At 42.1% G+C, this 18,844-nt stretch overlaps 1 protein-coding gene across 1 annotated transcript in view; it reads left to right on the forward strand.

The window, feature by feature from the left end:
* Positions 1–18,844, forward strand: part of ENTPD1 (ectonucleoside triphosphate diphosphohydrolase 1) — a 78,919-nt gene that overhangs the window by 57,039 nt on the left and 3,036 nt on the right. The window contains exons 8-9 of the mRNA XM_008582608.1: positions 10,185–10,301; positions 17,352–17,489. Coding sequence (XP_008580830.1) covers positions 10,185–10,301; positions 17,352–17,489 — 255 coding nt within the window. The remainder of the gene's footprint in view (positions 1–10,184; positions 10,302–17,351; positions 17,490–18,844) is intronic.

The following is an 18,844-nucleotide window of genomic DNA, read 5'->3' on the forward strand; positions in this document are numbered from 1 at the left end:
GAGGGTTGCGATCCATTGCCAGACACGAAAAAAGACAAAAAGGAAAAAAAAAAAAAAAGAACCCTTAACCTAGACCAAAAAGTACATAGAAAGTAAAGATTAAGGTAGAATTGTGAGCCCAAGCAGGGCAGTGGCTGGGGTGAATACCTCCAGGTGTCAGGGGTCAAGTCTGTTAAGAAATATGGAAAACAACAGATATAGACACATATGCCAGAGACAGATGACCCTGAAATTGACACAACTCCTCCTCTGAAATTCTTCCTGCTAGGGCAGAGCCAACCAAAGACTTAGTAATACAAGCATATAGGCCATGTTAGAGAAGCAAGTTAGAAAGAATAATCAAGAAAGATTGAGGAAGGGAGGGAGGTCATGCCAAGTGGTGAGTTTGGGGCAGAATTCTTGATACAAAACTGTAATGCTTGTTCCTTCTGTGACTACAGATGCTTCTTTTATATTTCAAACTACTGTCAATGTGTTTTTGATTGGACCTTTGGAAAATGGTTTAACAAAACCCTTTTTTACTTCTGTATAGATAAATTTGGCTTTTGGTTAACTTTCTGGCTTTGTTTCCCTGGAAACGTGATAAAAGTGGAATGTCAGCTATATTATTGGGCAACAGTGCTTATGATAAAAATGACCCTTGAGAAGGAAGTTGCATCTGGACTGAAAGAAATTACACGTGTACTATATACCTACTTCGTGGGCTTCCCTAATCTGCATAAAGGCTCTATATCTGTGGTGTGTGTAACAAAAGGCTTTATCTCTATAGCACTGTAACATCCGTCATACAACCTGTTATTTATGTTTGAGTTCTGTTGCCTTTCACTAGGAGGCAGGATTTTCATCTGTTTGGATTACTGTTGTATCACTGCAAGAATAGTTCTTGCAACATAGTTGGTACTCAGTAAATATTGAATGAATGAATGAATGAATGAATGAAATGCAGCCAAGAAGTTAAGCAAGATGTGGAATGAAAAAAAATGGCTATTGGCTTTAGCAGTTAGGATGTCACTGGTGATCTTAAGTGCAGTTTCAGAGTCCATGTCAGAGTGGACTAAGGGATCCCTGGGAGATGTTCCAGTGTTGGGGAGCAAGGAGGAGGGTGGGTAACATATCACATAAACAAGAAAAAATTTTAGAGAGGATAGAGTGTTGGACTGAAACCAGCTTGATTAAATTTAATAGGAATTTATGTATTACATTTCTGTATAGGTTAAAAATCACAGAAATATGGCTGGCAAAAATGGGTATTGTCTTTATAGGTTATGTCTGTCTCCCCCACTATGTCCAGAGACCCTGGAAGGCAGGGTTTGTCTTTTTAATCTTTCCATTTCTATGCCAGCCAGAATGCCTTGGAACACTGTATATGTTCATTAAAAGAACTTTAGTACTTGGAATATTCTAGTGAGAGGACCACCACCCACAGAAGCCTGGAGGTGAGAAAGTGTTAAACACCTTCAGAGACCTGCAAACAATTCAGCGGGTTTCTGTAAGGGCCAGTCAGGAGACTTGCCTTTGGTATTCTAAAGGCAAAAGTGGAACCAAAACAGAAGAGCATGGGCCCCACCCCCCAAGCCACTTACTGACAGATGCACGTGCACTTGTGCATTTTTGTTCGCACCATCACCCAGAACACATTTGGTATAAAGCATAGTACCCTTTTCTGACATGGGCTCTATGTCCTCAGAATGTCGTTTATTAGTAAGCCCAAAGTGTTGGCAGCTACTCTGACATGTTTCTTCTTCCATGAATCTTGTTTCATTATTATTTAAAAAGCAAATGTCTTTCCAACTCCCTCTTCACTTCACTTCTTTGTAAGATCTTGATAGTTACAGGTTTATGATGAGCTTGAAATGGGTTATTTTTGGCTTTCCTTCGATTTCAGCTTAGATGTTTCAGGCAGCTCTGATGTTTCAAATTATCCTGAGATCTTTCCTTTTTTGGTATCAGTATCTGAACAAAAGTCACCAATTCACTCTTTTTGATTCAGAGGGTTGAGATTAACTATGAGAGCTGTTCAGTGATTCACACACTTCTGTAAGCTGCTCTAGATATATTCTTGGGAGAGATTCTCTTTTATTATCTTTATTGATATTAATAGATTCTGCATTAATCTGCCCTTGGCCACAGCTGAACTCTTAAACTACAGAATCTTAGTGTTGGAGGGAACTTTAGCACATACGCTATCTAACCTCCTATCTCATGCAGAAATACCTTCTGTTCTACTATATTGCCAAGTAGGTCTCCCAACTGATTGGGTTGGTTGCAGGAAGCACACTACATCACAGAACCTTCCACTTTTTCTTAGAATTGTTTTAATTTTTAGAAAGTTACTTTTATTGGGTTGTAACTTCCTAAAAATTAAAATTTCAAATTATGGTTATATTTCAGCTTTTTAAATCTACCTAAAATAAATCAAAGCCTTCCCTTTTAACTATTGAATATAAGTTCATTTCCTTACACTCATTACTATTAAGTTTGAACATCAGTTGTCTTAGCATCTTTCTTAAAATTGTTTGTATATTCTGTTTCTGGGAGGTGGCTGATGGCTTTTTTTCCCCCCCAAGCTGAAAGATTTTGATCTTTAGCTGCCTTTGTTTGAGGTTTATGATCCATAAACTTGGATTTCTATGGTACAGGAAAATGGTGGTGATTTAAGGAAAAATGAAGACGAAGATATAGCTATAGGGGTCTGGAAAGAAAATTATTCCAAGCTTTGGGTAAATAGATACCCCTGTTTGAGGGGTATAGAGAAGGACCATTCCTAGGACTTGGAGAAAATAGAACATATTTTAGGCTCTAGGGTAAAAAAAGGTTATGTCCAACAGTTGGAAAGTGATCCAATCTTTTTGAGAGAGGATCTGAAAAGATATGTACAGATATTTAAAATATGCTCACCTTTAGTTTTTAAATTGAAGTCTAACATACCTGCAGTAAAGCGTGCACATTTTAAGGCACAACTTGGTAGTTTTTAAGGTATACACTTATGAGCCATTATTTAAGTGAAAATATAGAACATTTCCAGCGCTCCACAGGCTCCCTTGTTCCTGCTTCCAGTTGATAATCTCCCCTTCAAAGGTAGCCACTACTCTGATGTTTTAGTCCGTTTTGTGTTGCTATAACAGAAATACCTGAGACTGGGTAATTTATAAGGAAAAGAGGTTTATTTGGCTTACGATTCTGGGACAGTTGCATCTGGCATGGGCCTCAGGCTGCTTCAACTCATGGCGGAAAGTGGCAGGCAGCTGGCGGGTACAAGCAGATCACATGGCCATGGCGAGAGGAAGCAAGAGAGAGGAAGAGAGAGAGAGAGAGGAGAGAGAGGGGAAAGAGAGAGAGAGAGAGAGAGAGAGGGAGAGAGAGAGAGAGAGAGAAAGGTGTCAGGATCTTTTTAAGCAACGAGTTCGAGTTCTCGTGGGAACTAACAGAGCGAGAACTCACTCATTAATCCCCCCTCCCTCAGGGAGAGCATTAATCCATTCATGAGGGATCCGCCCCCATGACTCAATCAGTTTCCAACACTGCCACATTGGAGATCAAATTTCCACATGAGTTTGGGAGGGGACAACACATCCAAACTCCATCATCTGATATCTATCACCTTAGATTAGTTTTGCCAGTTTTTAGAATCATGGTCTGTCTGTATTCTTTTGTATCTGGCTTCTTTCACTCACTATAGTCTGAGATTTACCTGTGTTGTTGAATGTAACAGTAGTTTATGCTTTCATTGCAGAATAGTATTCCTTTGTAGGAACACATCATAATTTATCCATTCTACATTTGGTGGACATTTGGGTTGTTTCCAGTGTTGAAGTATTATGAACTGCTATGTGGACATTCTTGAACATGTCTTTTAGTGAATATTTGTACTTATTCATAAAATATATTTACCTCTGATCATCTTACCCCAAGGAAATTATGTCAAGGAAGTGGGCAGGCAAAGGTACAAAGATCCATGTACATTGTAGACTTGTTATAGTAGTGAAATATTAGAAAGCCTAAATACTCAGAAATAGGAGATTGTTTAGATAAATTATGATATATCCATACAAAGAACATATTATTAGTTAAATGAGTGAGGTAAAGCTACATGGAAACTTGACCATAATATATTATTATTATGTAAAGCAAAGCAGGATTATAAAACTTTGTGTCTAGTACCATCACTTTTAGGTTACTATTTTACATATATATTTGTGATAGGCATTAAACAGTAAATTGTTAAAAGTGTTTATCTTTAGGGGATGTTAGATTATGGGGAGACTTTCATTTTTAACTTGTAGTGTTTAAATTCTGTATTACTTTTGAATAAGCCAAAATTTTAAAGACTTTTCTATTTTGAAAAAAAAGAAATGAAGAAGGCAACTTTCATGTGTTGAGAAATAAATGAAAGCAGGATTCTGAGATACCAAACAGAAGCTTCTGAAGTTCAAGGGAAAATTTCCAAGAGCTCATGGCGAGCAGTTTTGGGGGGCAAGGGGAGGGGGCATGGACCAGGAGGCCCTGCTAACCTGATTTGCTGTATGTCCCACTGAAGGCTCAATATGTTGCTAAATCTACCTCATAGAAATTTTTATCTGTTTTTAATACTTTTTACTTTAAAAAGCAAATGTCACACCTTAGCAAAAGCAAGAGAATTTCTAGGTGCCTACTTAACTCATTAAGTCTTTTACTAATAGAATAAGCTCTCAGACTAGTTTCAGAAAGTCTTTTGAAATGTAACAACTTTTGGAAATATTTACTATTGCTTTATTACATTCTCATTATTTTTTAAAAAAATCTAATTGTACAAAAAGCTTAAAGTAAAAACTAAAAATTCCTTGAGGAAAACATGCTTAATAGTTGTAATTAATAGTGGGAACTTTTCCAGGCATTTGCTATGCATTATCCAAGCATATAGAAATTTATCCTGTCTGTCAGTCAGAGATTTGCTGACCATCTATTACATTCTAGGCAGTACTCTTTGAACTAGAGATAGAGCAGCTTTCTGTCACTTATTCATTTATAGAGCTCTTGTGTGTGCCAAGCGCCATGTTAGTGGGGCAGATTCAGCCAAGAGCAAGGAAGATTCCATCCTTGCCATCACAGAACTGGCATTCTAGAGAGCAGGCAGACAAGAGATCAGAAACACAAACAAAAGCAAATCAGACTGTGGTAACTGCTGGGAAGAAAGAGAGCAATAGAGTCGCCTAGTCTAGGCTGGTGGTCAGAGACTCTCTTTGGAGGAAATGTGGAAGTCAAGGGAATTCCAGCAGAGGAAATAGCAAGTGTGCAGGCCCTGAGGAGGAAAAGCTTGGCAGTGACTGAAGGTCAGGGTGGCTAGGGTGTGGTGGGCAAGGTGGATGGGGGTATGAGATGGCCAGGTGGGCAGGCTTACAACATGCCTGGCCTTGAGAGACCTGGTAGAATTTGGACTTAATTCTAAGTATAATTAGGAGCCAATGGAGGCTTTAAGCAGAGGAGTGATAGGATCAAATTTTAAAAAAATATTCCTGCTACTGCTGTGTGAAGGATGGATTGGAATAGGACCAGAAAGGTATGTGGAAACCAATGAAGAGGCCATTGCCGTGTCCACACAAGAGATGATGGTGGCTTGGATTTAAAAAAATATTCCTGCTACTGCTGTGTGAAGGATGGATTGGAATAGGACCAGAAAGGTAATGTGGAAACCAATGAAGAGGCCATTGCCGTGTCCACACAAGAGATGATGGTGGCTTGGGTTAAGATGGTAGAAATAGGACCACATATCATGATCTTGTTTTACAACTGGCATACAGTGATATTTAAAGTGTTGTTTCCTGAGTTCAGGGGATATGGAGGCTGCCTTTCAGAGTTCCTAGGGAGCTTGACATCCCAAAGGAATGAGCACACCAGTTCAGAGGTTAAATGTACAGAGGTATTTATAGTAGCATTGCTCACAGGGGAAAATACCGGAAATCAAGAGAATATCCACTAGTATGTAGTTGTGGAATGAATTAAGAGACAGCCACACAATAGACTCTTATGTAGCCACTAGAGTGTCCCCAGCTGATCTGGAGGGATTTCCATAAAGGATTGTTGAGTAAGAAAAGCAAGATGCAGAATGGGTTTAAGATTTCATTTATAAAACAAACCCTTTATACACGTGTGTTTGTATATGACTATGAGCATGGAAAAAAAAGAAAGGCTTCATATTAAGTTGTTAACATGGGCTTCTGTTGGGGTAGAAGTGGAGATGAAAATCAAGGCAAAAAAATTTATTAAAAAGGATTAAAATGCTCACACTTATTTGTTTTCATTAAATTAGATAGGTTATATATGTATAAGAATATTTTTAAAAATGCAACTTTTAAGAAGTTGGCTTAGGGTGTATTTTAGCTGGAATTGAATCATAAGCTCTGTTTGCAGAGGGAAATTGTNTGGCTTAGGGTGTATTTTAGCTGGAATTGAATCATAAGCTCTGTTTGCAGAGGGAAATTGTCGAGTAAAGGGTATCTTTCCTGTTGTCTGAGTCAGAATTGAGCCCCCAGTGGGATCTCTGTTACCCCCTATTTCTTTGCCCACCAAAACACTGTTTCTTTGCCTATGAGAATTACATAAGAATGTTGCTTGGCTTGTTTGGGAATCACATTTCCTTTCTACACTCAGTTCTGGCTCAGTAATCTTACAGAAGGCACATTATAATGCGTTATCCAAACCACTTCTAGTACAGGTACAACTTTTGGCTCCCCTTAAATAATCACAATAGACTCTCTGACTCAGCCCAGTGCCTAGCACTGAGTCAAAAAGGCAGTTACAGGGTGGTATAAAGTATAATAAAAGTTATATGTGTATATTAGCATGAAAAAGAATGCTAGAAGCCTGTATACCATATTTAGTAGCAGTTGTCCCTAGGTGGTAGAATTAGGGGTTATTTTAATAGGATGTTTTCTTTTTATACTGATTTTTACTTTCAACTTTTTCTATAGTTGACATGTATGATAATAATAATGATTTTTTAAAAAACTTTGGTTGTGTCTAGAATAGTGCCTAGATCATAGTAGACCTGCAATAAATATTTGTCCAATAAAGATTGATTTTTATTAAGAAAGCAGTACATGTTCATTATAGAAAATAGGGAAAAATAAGCACAAATAAGGAGGGGGGAAACCCTTATAATTTTGCCATTCAGGAATAGCTTCCAATATCTCTGTATAGAATTTTCCAGTTTTATTTATTTATTAAAAAATTCAATATGATCCATAGCTTTTTTATTTTTTCTATATTTTTACTTTTATTTTTTATGTTATTACAATATAATACTCTTACTTCTGGTATCAGCATGAATCAAGTTGCACTTTAATTTTCAATGATCATTCATCTATTCAAAATATTTACTGAGCTTGTAACAAGTGGCAAATGCTGTTCTAGATAATGAAGACATGGTAGTAAGAAAACAGCCATAGTTCCATCCTCATATAGTTTACAGTCTGGCAGAAAAAACTGAAAGACTACAGGGTAGTACAGATTGAGCAGAGTAAATATAAAGAGGGTCAAATAAGGCCTCTCTCAGAAACTGTTTTTTCAAATTAATTCCAGAATATGAGTAAATTTTACCAGCACAAGAAGGAGGAGATCAAGTTATAAGAGAGGCATAGGAATAAGTGAGGCACTTTTAAGGAACTTTAAAAATTAAGACATGGCTCAAATGGAAAGAGAGGTGATTCCATGGAGCAGAATTTCTTAATTTTAAAAAAGTAATTTATATATTTATTAATGTATATATTTTTTACATTCTATGATGTTGGGGAGCAGTTGGGGGAAATGGGAAGGAGATAGGGTGGGAGAAGGAAGAAGGAGGCGAGGCAGAGTTGAGGCCTGTGGCACCCCCCTCATTCCTGCATGGGAGACCAGGGGGCTTTCACCGGTGGCTTGGTCATTGCTGAGCTGGGTGCAGATGTCAGAGGGGTGTGGCTGAAGCCCTCACCCCCTCACCACCCCAGCTCAGGAGCCTGGGGACCCTTCCTGCAGCAGTTTGGTGGTCATTGCTGAGCTGGCTGTGGGTGTTGGGGGGCATGGATGAGGCACCCAGCGCTCTCCCCTCCCTGGCTTAGTAGTCCAGGGTACATCTGGTCTTTCTAGGTTTTATAGATGTTCTTTGGTAATGTGAGACCTTTGCTACTTAATATCAAACTTTCTGTCTGGTCTGCGGTTATTTTGTTTTTTCTTCCAGCGTTTTCATTAAATTAGATAGGTTATATATGTATAAGAATATTTTTAAAAATGCAACTTTTAAGAAGTTGGCTTAGGGTGTATTTTAGCTGGAATTGAATCATAAGCTCTGTTTGCAGAGGGAAATTGTTGCGTTCTAAAATGGGGGAACTTCCTGTGAGGACCAGTACTTGAGCCCTGTGGTTGAGCTAAATTGTTGCCTTGCTGCTGATTCCTTGGGGAAGCCTTTTTGTGCAGCCCAGGTTTTAATGGTTGACTTTATAGGTACTTCTGGGTCTTGTGAGATCTGGTACACCTGGGTTATATAGAAACTCCAGTCTGGGCCTGAGTCTTTTCATCAAACTGCACCTCATGCAGTTCTGCATTCCTGACCAGTCTCCAGTGAGTGGTCCTGCACTGATTGGGGAGCAGATCAGCTGTTCTTGCTGTGTCCCATTGTTCCCCCAGTGGGCCCATCTCCCCTGAGGCCTGTGCTCCAAACACTTCCCATGGGACGAGCCGCCTGCTGGTCCCTTGCAATGACTCACTGGCCTCTGTGTGGCTCCTTTTCTTCAGTTGTCATGGCGCCTCACTCCTATGTGGGTCCGTGGGAACCCTATTAGTGGACTTGCTGGCCTGGGGGCCACCAAGGCCCTCTTCTCCCCTGCTGCCTCCAAGCGACTTCATCTGAAGGGCACAGCTGTGGCTTTTGCCAGGATCTGCTCTGTGCGCTCAGCAGCTCCAGCCTGGAAGCAGCCAGGGCTCGAAATGGTCGAAGCAGTTATTTCTCTCATCTGGCTTCTCCACCTTCACGCACTCCGTAGGTCTCTCCTCCTCTTCCCCTGAGCTAGAGCTTGGCTGTCGTTGATTTTTAGTAGTTGTACATTGATTTGTGGCACTGACCGGAAGCCTCTTCTGCCACTGCCCGCAATACCCGCTGCTTGGTGCTGGGGACTCCGCAGCGGCACCGCCACGACAGCGAGGCCTCGCAGGGCTGGCGGGCGCAGGTGGGCGCCGCGGGGCGTCCTCAGGCAGCGCCGTAGGCAGCTTCCCCCTGCGGGGCTGGACACTGGCTGGGGGAGGGCGCGGCTCCGAAGACTCGTGCGGTGGAGTCTGGCTTTCTGAACAGGCTCCCGCTCGGTGCGCACTGCTCCAGAGCTCGCCTGGTCCCTCTGGTGCTGGGCCCATTGTGCGTCCCTGCAGCGGTGGGCCTGAGCGGGACTGCAGGGAACCCCGTGCGCTGAGCAGTCTCTGTGGCGCTGCAGCCCTGGGAGACAGCCCCCACCTTACCCCCGCTCCGGCCGGCCCTCCAGGCTCTAGACCAAGTCCAACCTCGATATGTACATAGCTTTTTAAAATGGGACTTAAAAAATTTTTTTATTCTTTTATTTATTACCCAGGCTCTAGACCAAGTCCAACCTCGATATGTACATAGCTTTTTAAAATGGGACTTAAAAATTTTTTTTTATTCTTTTATTTATTACGAATATTCATGAGATACAAAGCTGATTGTCCCCCCCTCCTGCCCATGATGTGGGGGCCAAATTCATACTGGGGGCACATCCATTACCAGAAATGACTTTTGTACCCTTTGCCCTCTTCCAGTTATCCCCCAACCTCCCACCCCTTCCCTTCGACTCCAATTTGTAGCCCCAGGAATGTTCCCTCCCTCTGTTGGATCATGGCACTACTGTGGTCTTTCTTTCCTGCATTCTGTAACTCCTTCCTCTCTCTTTTCTCATCCTCTTTTCCCATCTTTATTTCTCTCTGACTCTCCTAGTACAATTATAGAGAAAAGTAACTGCCAAGTGGCTTAGAGATGTGTCAGTAGCAAAGTGGCCCCTCTTCCAGGAAGGAAGCAGCTCCTGAGTCTGGAATATCATTTGGCGTGTTAATTTACTTAATAGAGATTTCCAGGCACCTGCACTAGGGAGGAGTATGGCCTTTAGAAGAGCAAAGCAACATCCATAGTCTATGTTGGACACAGCCTAAAACTCTGCAATTTTTTCTTGCAGGCATTTTCAGCTTTTTATTTTGTGATGAACTTTTTAAACCTGACATCAGAGAAAGTCTCTTCTCAGGAAAAGGTGATTGAGATGATGGGAAATTTCTGCTCCAAGTCTTGGGAGGAGGTAAGCAGCTAGAAATAACGCTGTTACAATTGCCCTGTGCCCTCGATAGTGTGGAAGATATATATAATCTTAAACTTGTGCTGGTTTGACCAAAATCCAGCAAATGTGTTAGAGAAGCCCAGTTTAGGAATGAATTCATCAGCATTCCTTGATAACTTGACATATAGTGGCTTAAATAAGGTCTTATTTTTCTTACCTACTATGAAGTCTGGCAGTCGGCAGCTGCTGGCATAGGGTCAGAAGCCCCACTCCATCTCAGCCATTGCTTTTACAGTTCTGTTGTTATGCCTCTTCCCTCATGGACACAAGGTGGTTGCTGTGGCTTCAGTCATCACAGCCCTATTCAAGGTCAGAAGAAGGGTAGGACCAGAAACATCTGATCCTTTTTATAGGAAAGCAAAAGCTATCCCAGAAGCCCCTCAGCAGTGTTCCTCTTATATCTCATTGGCCAGGATTGGCTGGTAAAGCAAGGTGCAGGATTTTATGACTGGCTTAGAGCCTTAGAGTTATCATGAGCTGCTGCCTGGAACTGGGCACATTGTCACCCACTTGCCTCCCCTAGCCTCCAAAGTGGAGTTCTATTAGCACTGAAGACAGGCAATTCACACCATCTGCCACAGGTACCATTGCAGTAAGATGCTTTCTCCATTAACCATATCCAAGGTATCTCTTACTTATTCATAAATTTGAAGCACAGTTTTTTTCTTATCCAAGACACTGAGTAATTAAAGGTCCAGCGCTACCTGATGAAAGTTTCCAGGGAGGAGACAGGTATGGGGTCCACTCTGATTATAAAAGACAGATCATCGGCAGCTGTTTTTAAATAGACACAATTGCAAAAGTGAGTGGTGCTTTTATTCTTAAGAAATACTTAGTTAAAAATGGATGTTTGTCCTTGTCTGCACTGACAACAGGGGAAGAAAGGCTGTGCAAGAGCCTGGAGGTTTGGAATGCTCTCCAAGTATTTTGTCTGAGTTACAACATGAAGGAAATGTGTTCAGGGCCTTCAGCAAGAGCTGTTCAAATGTGCCTCAGCACTTCACAGTTTACAGAACACTTAGGGGAGGCTTGTTGCAGCTGGTGGTGATCTGTCTGTGGGGGAAGATGAGTATCTTGAGGAAGAGGCAACTTGAGACCAGGCCTACATGTGGCTGCTGAGGAAATAGATTTAGGATGCTCTATGGAAAAAAAATTACTTCTGGTTCATAGTAAAAGTTCTGTCAGATTTCCTTTGTTATCCACATTTATTTTTTTACTTCATCTGATGATGTTAGTCTGGAAATGCTTATATGTGGACCTGTAGATCCGCTCAGATAAGCCACATGGGGAGTTGCTCACAGGCTCTGGAAATAAACTCAGAAAGGCGGGCATTTGGGAGAAATTCTGAAACATTTGGAGAGGGGGTTTACAGGGTGAGACCCTCACCCTCACTCAGAGCCTAGAATGTTGATGTGGGTGTTATGACCCAGGGTTCATTTTCTTCCGACTACGTTGTCCATCTATATGGAAAGCATAGTTTTGTCAAGTGCACTGCTATGGAGTGACTTTTCTTTTCTTCCTAACTTCACCGTGGAGAAGGACTGCCACCCCAGTATGGCTTGTGTTTGTGAATGTTCCTCCTAAACACCTTTAGCAGAGACAGAACTAACAATTGCTAAGTATGTATTATGTGCCGAAAAGTAGGCTAGGGGCTTTGTATGTATTATACCATGCTGCTTGTTTCTGCTTTGGCAGGGGAAATAAAATGCACACCACGGCTGCTGATGTCTAGTAGGGTGCCCCAAGTCATTGAGTCCTGAGGTGAGGAGACTGGGAAAGTGAGTGAAAGGGACACTCCATGGTTGTCTTCTGGTAGGTTAATTAGAGGGCTAATAAAATCTTTTAGCAATCAGAACATAGCCAATTCTCTACTTGGAAAGTCTGGTCATCCAAGATCTAGTCAACCCAAGAGAGCAATGCAATGAGATTCTATGTGTACTGATACCTAGGTACTTCTCTGTATACTCTAGGTCCTGACATTCAACCTCATGAATTCGCCTTTGTAGCGAAATGCATCCCATTCTTGAAGATCTGCCAATGCCACCTTAGGTGGGAGGTGGTAAGGATAAAGGGGTAAGGGGTGACGGGGAGAGAACCTGGTGCTATTGCACTGCCTTGGGAATAGAAAGGAGAGAGGAGCAGGTAAGAGAGAGAGGAGAGTAGATTCCCCTCCCCAGTTTAGGGAGCACATAATAATGAGTCCTCAAGCATGAACATGATTAATTCTGGATTGATAAACCAGGTGAATGCCTTTGGCTTCTATATAGTTGGCTACTGTCATAATTAAGCCTCTGCAGGTAAGACTGCATAGCCAATGTACAGCTTTCCAGAAAGAGGAGGGGAATAGGAATGTTGAAGAATTCAGGGAAGTTAGGCCAAAATGGCATCCCCCCAAAGGATAGGCCAGCCTTCAAGAATCTTCAGGGGCTGAGCAGTTTCAAGTGAGGCCCAAGTAAATTCTTGGAATTCTGTGTTCCAAAGGTGTTCTGCGTTTGACACGCCCACCAAGAACACATCAAATTGGAGGAAGAGGCCCACAAAGGAAAAGCAGAATACAGTTACTGAAAGGAAGGAGTAAGGACCTGGACAGGCAGCGTCAATTGATGTCCTCACCAAAGTCTTAGGAGAAATCATATATAGAGGAATGATCAAAGGGTAGTTTCCAGAACTGTGTTGAAAGACAGGTTCCAAGTTGTGTCATTCTAAGAATTCCATCAAAGCAGGACAAGGCAGGCTAGGACTGGACTTATCCTTCTAGAAGCTGGGGGCAGGCAGGAATCAAGTGAGAAGCAGGCTCCAGCTAGAACATAGGATTTACAGATGGGATGTCCTGTAATCTGGAAAAAAGTAGGCAGGGGAAGGGAGGCACTACATATAAAACGTCTGGCATAGTTCCTAGTACGTGATATATGCTTAACACATGCTTGTTCTCTCTCTGCCTAGAGTGCTAGAGTGTACAGGAGGGAATGCCTATCTCAAGGGCTGAAGAATAGGGCAGTAGACACACCTCTGGGCTAAGCTAGAGATGTCCTGGCCTGTTGTATTCTAATTGAGGGTACAAGGGGAGCAGAGCAGACTGTAGGCCTTGGGGCATATACTCTCAGCAGCTAACATAGGTAAGGGCAAGTGGGGCAGGCAGCTCTTAATGTCTTCCGAAGGGAGTGGGATAAGTAAACACACGAAGGATTCAAGAAGACAACTACTTTGCGTGACTTAGATGCAAAAAAAAGAGGTTAAGTAAGAATGGAAGATAGAAGGTGAGATATTGGCACTTTTAGCAGTCCTTAGCAAAATGCTTCCTACATTGTGTTCCAGAGCTGTGTTTCTCAAACTTTACTGTGCACATGAATCACCTGGGAATCATATTAAAATGCAGATTCTGAGTAGTTCTGGGGTGAGGACTAACATGCTCCCAAGGGATACTGATGTTGCCAGTCCAGGAACTAACCTGAGTGGTAAGGCTTTTTTATGACATGATATCCTTAAGATGCTGTATTAGTCTGTTTCTGTTGCTTACAATAGAATACCTGAAACTGAGGGATTTATAAAGAAATGAAATTTATTCCTTGCAGTTTTAGAGGCTGGGAAGTCCCTAGTCCAGGGAAAACACATCTGGTGAGTGCCTTGTTGTGGGTGGTGACTCTTCATAGCAACTCAGGATGTCACATGGCAAGATGGCTGAGCAAGAGAGAGCTAAGCTTCTCTCTAGCTCTCCTCATAAAGCCATCATAACCTTGCCTATGACCACCATTAAACCATCAATGGATTAATCTATTCACTTGGGCATGTTCCTCACAATCTAATCACCTTTTAAAGGCCCTACCTTTCTTTTTTTAATTTTTATTGAATCAAAATTGATTATACAAATTTTGGGGGTTCAACATTGAGATATGTTAATAAAATCACTATTACTAGCATATATATTGTTACAAATTGTAATTATTCTTTATGCCCCTTGTCCAATCTCTACCCATCTCCCTCTACCTCCCCCTCCCCCCTCTAATTACCCTAGATTTCTTCTCTCCTTCTGAAAGAATAATGGTTACTCTGTTGATTTGTTGCCTAGATGATCTGTCTAATGCTGAGAGGTCCCCCAATCAGGTCCCCCAATCTTATTCATAGAGCAGATGCTTCTTCTGTCACTCTGAAATGGGCTTTGTGGAGAAAGACATCCTTTTCTTTTCTTTGGTCTCTGCTGGTGACTCTCCTTGTGTCAATGCACCCCAGTGGCTGGCAGACCATCTGCACAGTGGTTGTGGTGTCTAGCCACTTTGGTGGTAGCTGTGGTTATTGCGGTGGCTGTGGTGGGTCACCCACACAGAGGTGATGTTTTTGGCATGCTCCTTACCTAGTTGGTGCTGGTGGTGGCAATGTGCCTGGTTGTGGGAGAGGGTCTGGCCCCTGGATCCATACCTCAGGACCCTAGGCAGGCCCTGGGATGCTGTCAGTGTGCCTGGTTGTCCCCCCTTTCTGGCTTGGTAGCCCTGGGGACTTCTGGTCCTTCTAGGTGTTACAGGTGTTCTTTGGTGAAATGAGACCTTTACTAGTTAATATCAGACTTTGTCTCTGGTAGCGGGTACTGGGTTTTTTCTTTCATTTCTGTGTTGGCTTATTTGCTGTTCCTATTACTTAAACTCTGTGCTGGAACTAATTTGTTGTCCTTTGATTACTCCTAAAGTGGGGGAACTTCCTGTGGGGACCAGTACTCTGTGGTTGAGCTAAATTGCTGATTTGCTCTTGATTCTCTGGGGAAGGCTTTTTGTGCAGCTCTCATTTTAATGGTTGACTTTATAGGACTTTCGGGTTTAGTGAAATCCAATGCACCTGGGTTGTGTAGACACACTGGTCTGCATCTGAGTCTTTTCATCAATCTGCACCCCATTCAATTCTATATTCCTGACCAGTCTCCTCTGAGTGGTCCTACGCTGATTGAGGGGCAGGTCAGCTGTACTTGCTGTGTCTCAGTGTTTTCCCGGTGAGCCCATCTACCCCACTGCCTGTGCTGCAGACACTTCCCATGAGATGGGTTGTGTGCCGGTCCCTTGTGATGACTCATCAGCCCCTGAGTGGCTCCTTTTTTTCAGTTGTTGTGGCGCCTCACTCCTATGTGGGTCCACGGAAACTCTGTTAGTAGTCTTGCTGGCCTGAGGGCCACCAAGGCCCTCTTCTCCCCTGTCACTTCCAAGCAACTTCATCCAAAGGGCACAGCTGTAACTTTTGCTGGCTCCTGCTTCATATGCACAGCAGCTACAGCCTGGAAACAGCCAGGGCTTGAAACAGTCAGAGAGGTTTTTTTCTTTCTCTCATTGTGGCTTCTCCTGCCTTCATGCACTCCGTAGGTCTCTCCTCCTCTTCCCCTAAGCTCTAGTGGCCCCAGCTTGGCTGTTGTTGCTTTTTAATAGTTGTAAACTAGTTGATTTGTGGGAGAGAGTGATGCTGGGAACTGTCTGTTCTGCCATCTTGACTGGAAGTCGAAGGATGTAACAATTGTAAATGTACATACACCCAACTCTGGAGCACCCAGTTAGATAAAGCAATTACTGTTAGATCTAAGGGGAGAAACAGACTCCAATACAGTAATAGTTGGAGACTTTAATACCCCACTTTCACCACAGGACAGATTCATTTTGAGTTGATTTTTGTATACGATCAGAGGGGTCTGGTTTCAATTTTCTCCATGTGGATATCCACTTTTGCTAGTTGTCCTTTCCCCACTGTATAGTCTTGGCACCTTTGTCAAAAATCAGTTGGCTGTAAATGTATGGGTTTATTTTGGGGCTCTCCTATTCCACTGATCAATTTGTCTGTTTTTAATGCCAGTACTGTGATGTTGGGGTTACTATAGATTTATAGTATATTCTGAATCAGGAAGTGTGATGTCTCCAACTTTGTTCTTCCTATTCAAGATTGTTTTAGCTGTAAGGGTTTTTTTGTGGTTTCATGTAAATTTTAAGATTGTTTATTCTATTTCCATGAAGTATGTCATTGGTATTTTGATAGGGATTGCATTGAATACGTAGATTGCTTTGGGTGATATGATGATATCAATTCTTCCAACCCAAGAACATGGGAAATTGAAGAGGACATTTATTTGTGTCCTCTTCAATTTTTTCCACCAATGTTTTGTAGTTTTCATTGTAGAGGTCTTTCACCTCCTTGGTCAAATTTACTCCTAGGTATTTCATTTTGGGGGTAGCTATTGTGAATGGGATTACTTTCTTGATTTTTCTTCAGCTATTTCATTATTGGCATATAGGAAAACTATTGATTTTTGTGTGTTGATTTTGTATCCTGCCACTATACTGAATTCATTTATTCTAGTAATTTGTTGGTGGAGTCTTTATAGAGTTTTCTATGTATACGATCATGTCATCTGCAAATGGGGATGGTTTGACTTCCTCCCTTCCAATTTGGATGACCTTTGTTGCTTTCTCTCGCCTTGTTGGGCTGGCTAGAACTCCCAGTATTATTTTGAATAAGAGTCGGGAAAGTGTGCATCCTTGTCTTGTTCTAGATCTTAGACTGGAAAAGCTTCCAATTTTTGCCCATTCAGTTTGATATTAGCTGTGGGTTTGCCTTTATTGTGTTGAGGCATACTCCTTCTATACCTGATTTGTTGAATGTTTTTATCAAGAAGCAGTGTTGGATTTTATCAAATGCTTTTTCTGCATCTATTGAAATGATCCTATAGTTTCTTTCCTTCATTCTATTGATGTAATTTATCATGTTTATTGATTTGTGTATGTTGAACCATCCTTACTTACATCCTTGGGATGAATCTTATTTGTTCATAGTGGAGGAAAAGCTTCCTCAAGAGACCCTGAACTCTAAACCCCTGCACCCATGGAATGAGTGCAGCATCACCTCCAAAGCCCTCTGGGAGAGGCCAGCCTTCAGGCCCACATGAGCTGGGGGGCTTTCTCCTTTCTTCATTAGGTCTAGTAATGAAAAAGAGGGCTATACAGAGGTGCCTGTTGTACAAGTATGATATTTACTTTACTTCACTTCTAGATAAAGAAATCTTTTGCTGGAGTAAAGGAGAAGTACCTGAGCGAATACTGCTTTTCTGGTACCTACATCGTCTCCCTCTTTCGGCGAGGCTATCATTTCACAGCCAATTCCTGGGAACACGTTCACTTTATGGGCAAGGTAATTTTGGTACCTGTTGGGTTGGAGGGAGTTTGGGTGGTAGTGACTGAAGTAGCTTTGGGCTTGCTTGAAAGAGATGGGAGTCAGTCTGATTTAAGTTTGGGCCTGATGTCCTTGTTCTGCCCCTCCACCTGTAACCCAAGCTGGCATTCTGTGTTGAGCCCTCCTGGATATATTGACCAGCTGTGGAGAGCCGTCTACATTCGCAATTGCACCTTTCTGCCCACATAACAGTGACTAATTCCTTACAAAACACAAAATGAGATATGAAAGTAATGTAACAGCATTTCAGTAGCCACAGTGATTCTATGTGCTGACTTCAACATCCCTCCACAAGCCAGGAAAGGGTGATCATGGTTTCTTGGTAAGGGGTAAAGGCCTTCTTGGTTGTTGCTTCAAGGATGACCAATCTGAAAGCTCTGTATGAAGAAGGGGATTGAGTGGCTGTGAATGAGACTGTTAATTAGAAGCCAGGATTAGCCTGAACCCTGGAGAAGCAACCTCATGGCTGTGCTTTACTATAGCACCACCTGCAGGTAGCTAGGAATAGAGAGACATTTACATTAGCTGTGCAACTCATGTTTAACGAAAAACCTCATAGAGCAGTGTTTCTCTACTTTTTTAGACCCATGCCCACTAATGGCAAAAACATTTCACACCCTTTATTAAATATGGTGATTTCAAGCAAAACAAAGCATTGAGGCAGAGGGCTGTAGCAGTCCCGAGGACACTAGTTTCCTTGCACTCTTGTCAGTACTGACCTTGCTAATTCAAACTCACATCCATTCCTGTTTCAATATCCCAGACTTCCTTCCATTCCATCAGTTTATTTTGTTTCTTTGACAGATATGTCTATGTCAAATTTATGATTGACACACAGGGAAGTCCTGATTTATATTCTTTGAACTTCATGATCCATGACTTCTAAGCCCTAAGCGATAACTCCTTTAACTCTAGAGCCTTCTTTGACACATGCAGTCAGATATGGTTCCCATACCTACCGAGGGAAGTGGACCTTTTACAAATGATTAATTCCTAGTATCGGTAAGAGTTTGAGGAGGAGTGGAATTTTCACCTGATATTGGTTGGAGTATAAATTGGTACAACCTTTGGGAAGGCTGTTTTGACAATATGTGCTAAGAGCTTTAAAAATGTGCACATCATTTTGTCCAACTACTCCATTTCTAGGATTTATAAGAATTGGATGAAGTGATTAAAATTGAATCTATAAGGGCCAGCCCGGTGGCGCACTGCTATAGTGTGCCGCTTGGGAGCACGGCGGCGCTCCCGCCGAGGGTTCGGATCCCACATACAGACCGGTTCCCGCTCACTGGCTGAGCGAGGTGCGGGCACGA

Source organism: Galeopterus variegatus, unplaced genomic scaffold (assembly GCF_000696425.1).
Source record: "Galeopterus variegatus unplaced genomic scaffold, G_variegatus-3.0.2 Scaffold2680, whole genome shotgun sequence".
NCBI classification, from domain to species: Eukaryota; Metazoa; Chordata; class Mammalia; order Dermoptera; family Cynocephalidae; genus Galeopterus; species Galeopterus variegatus.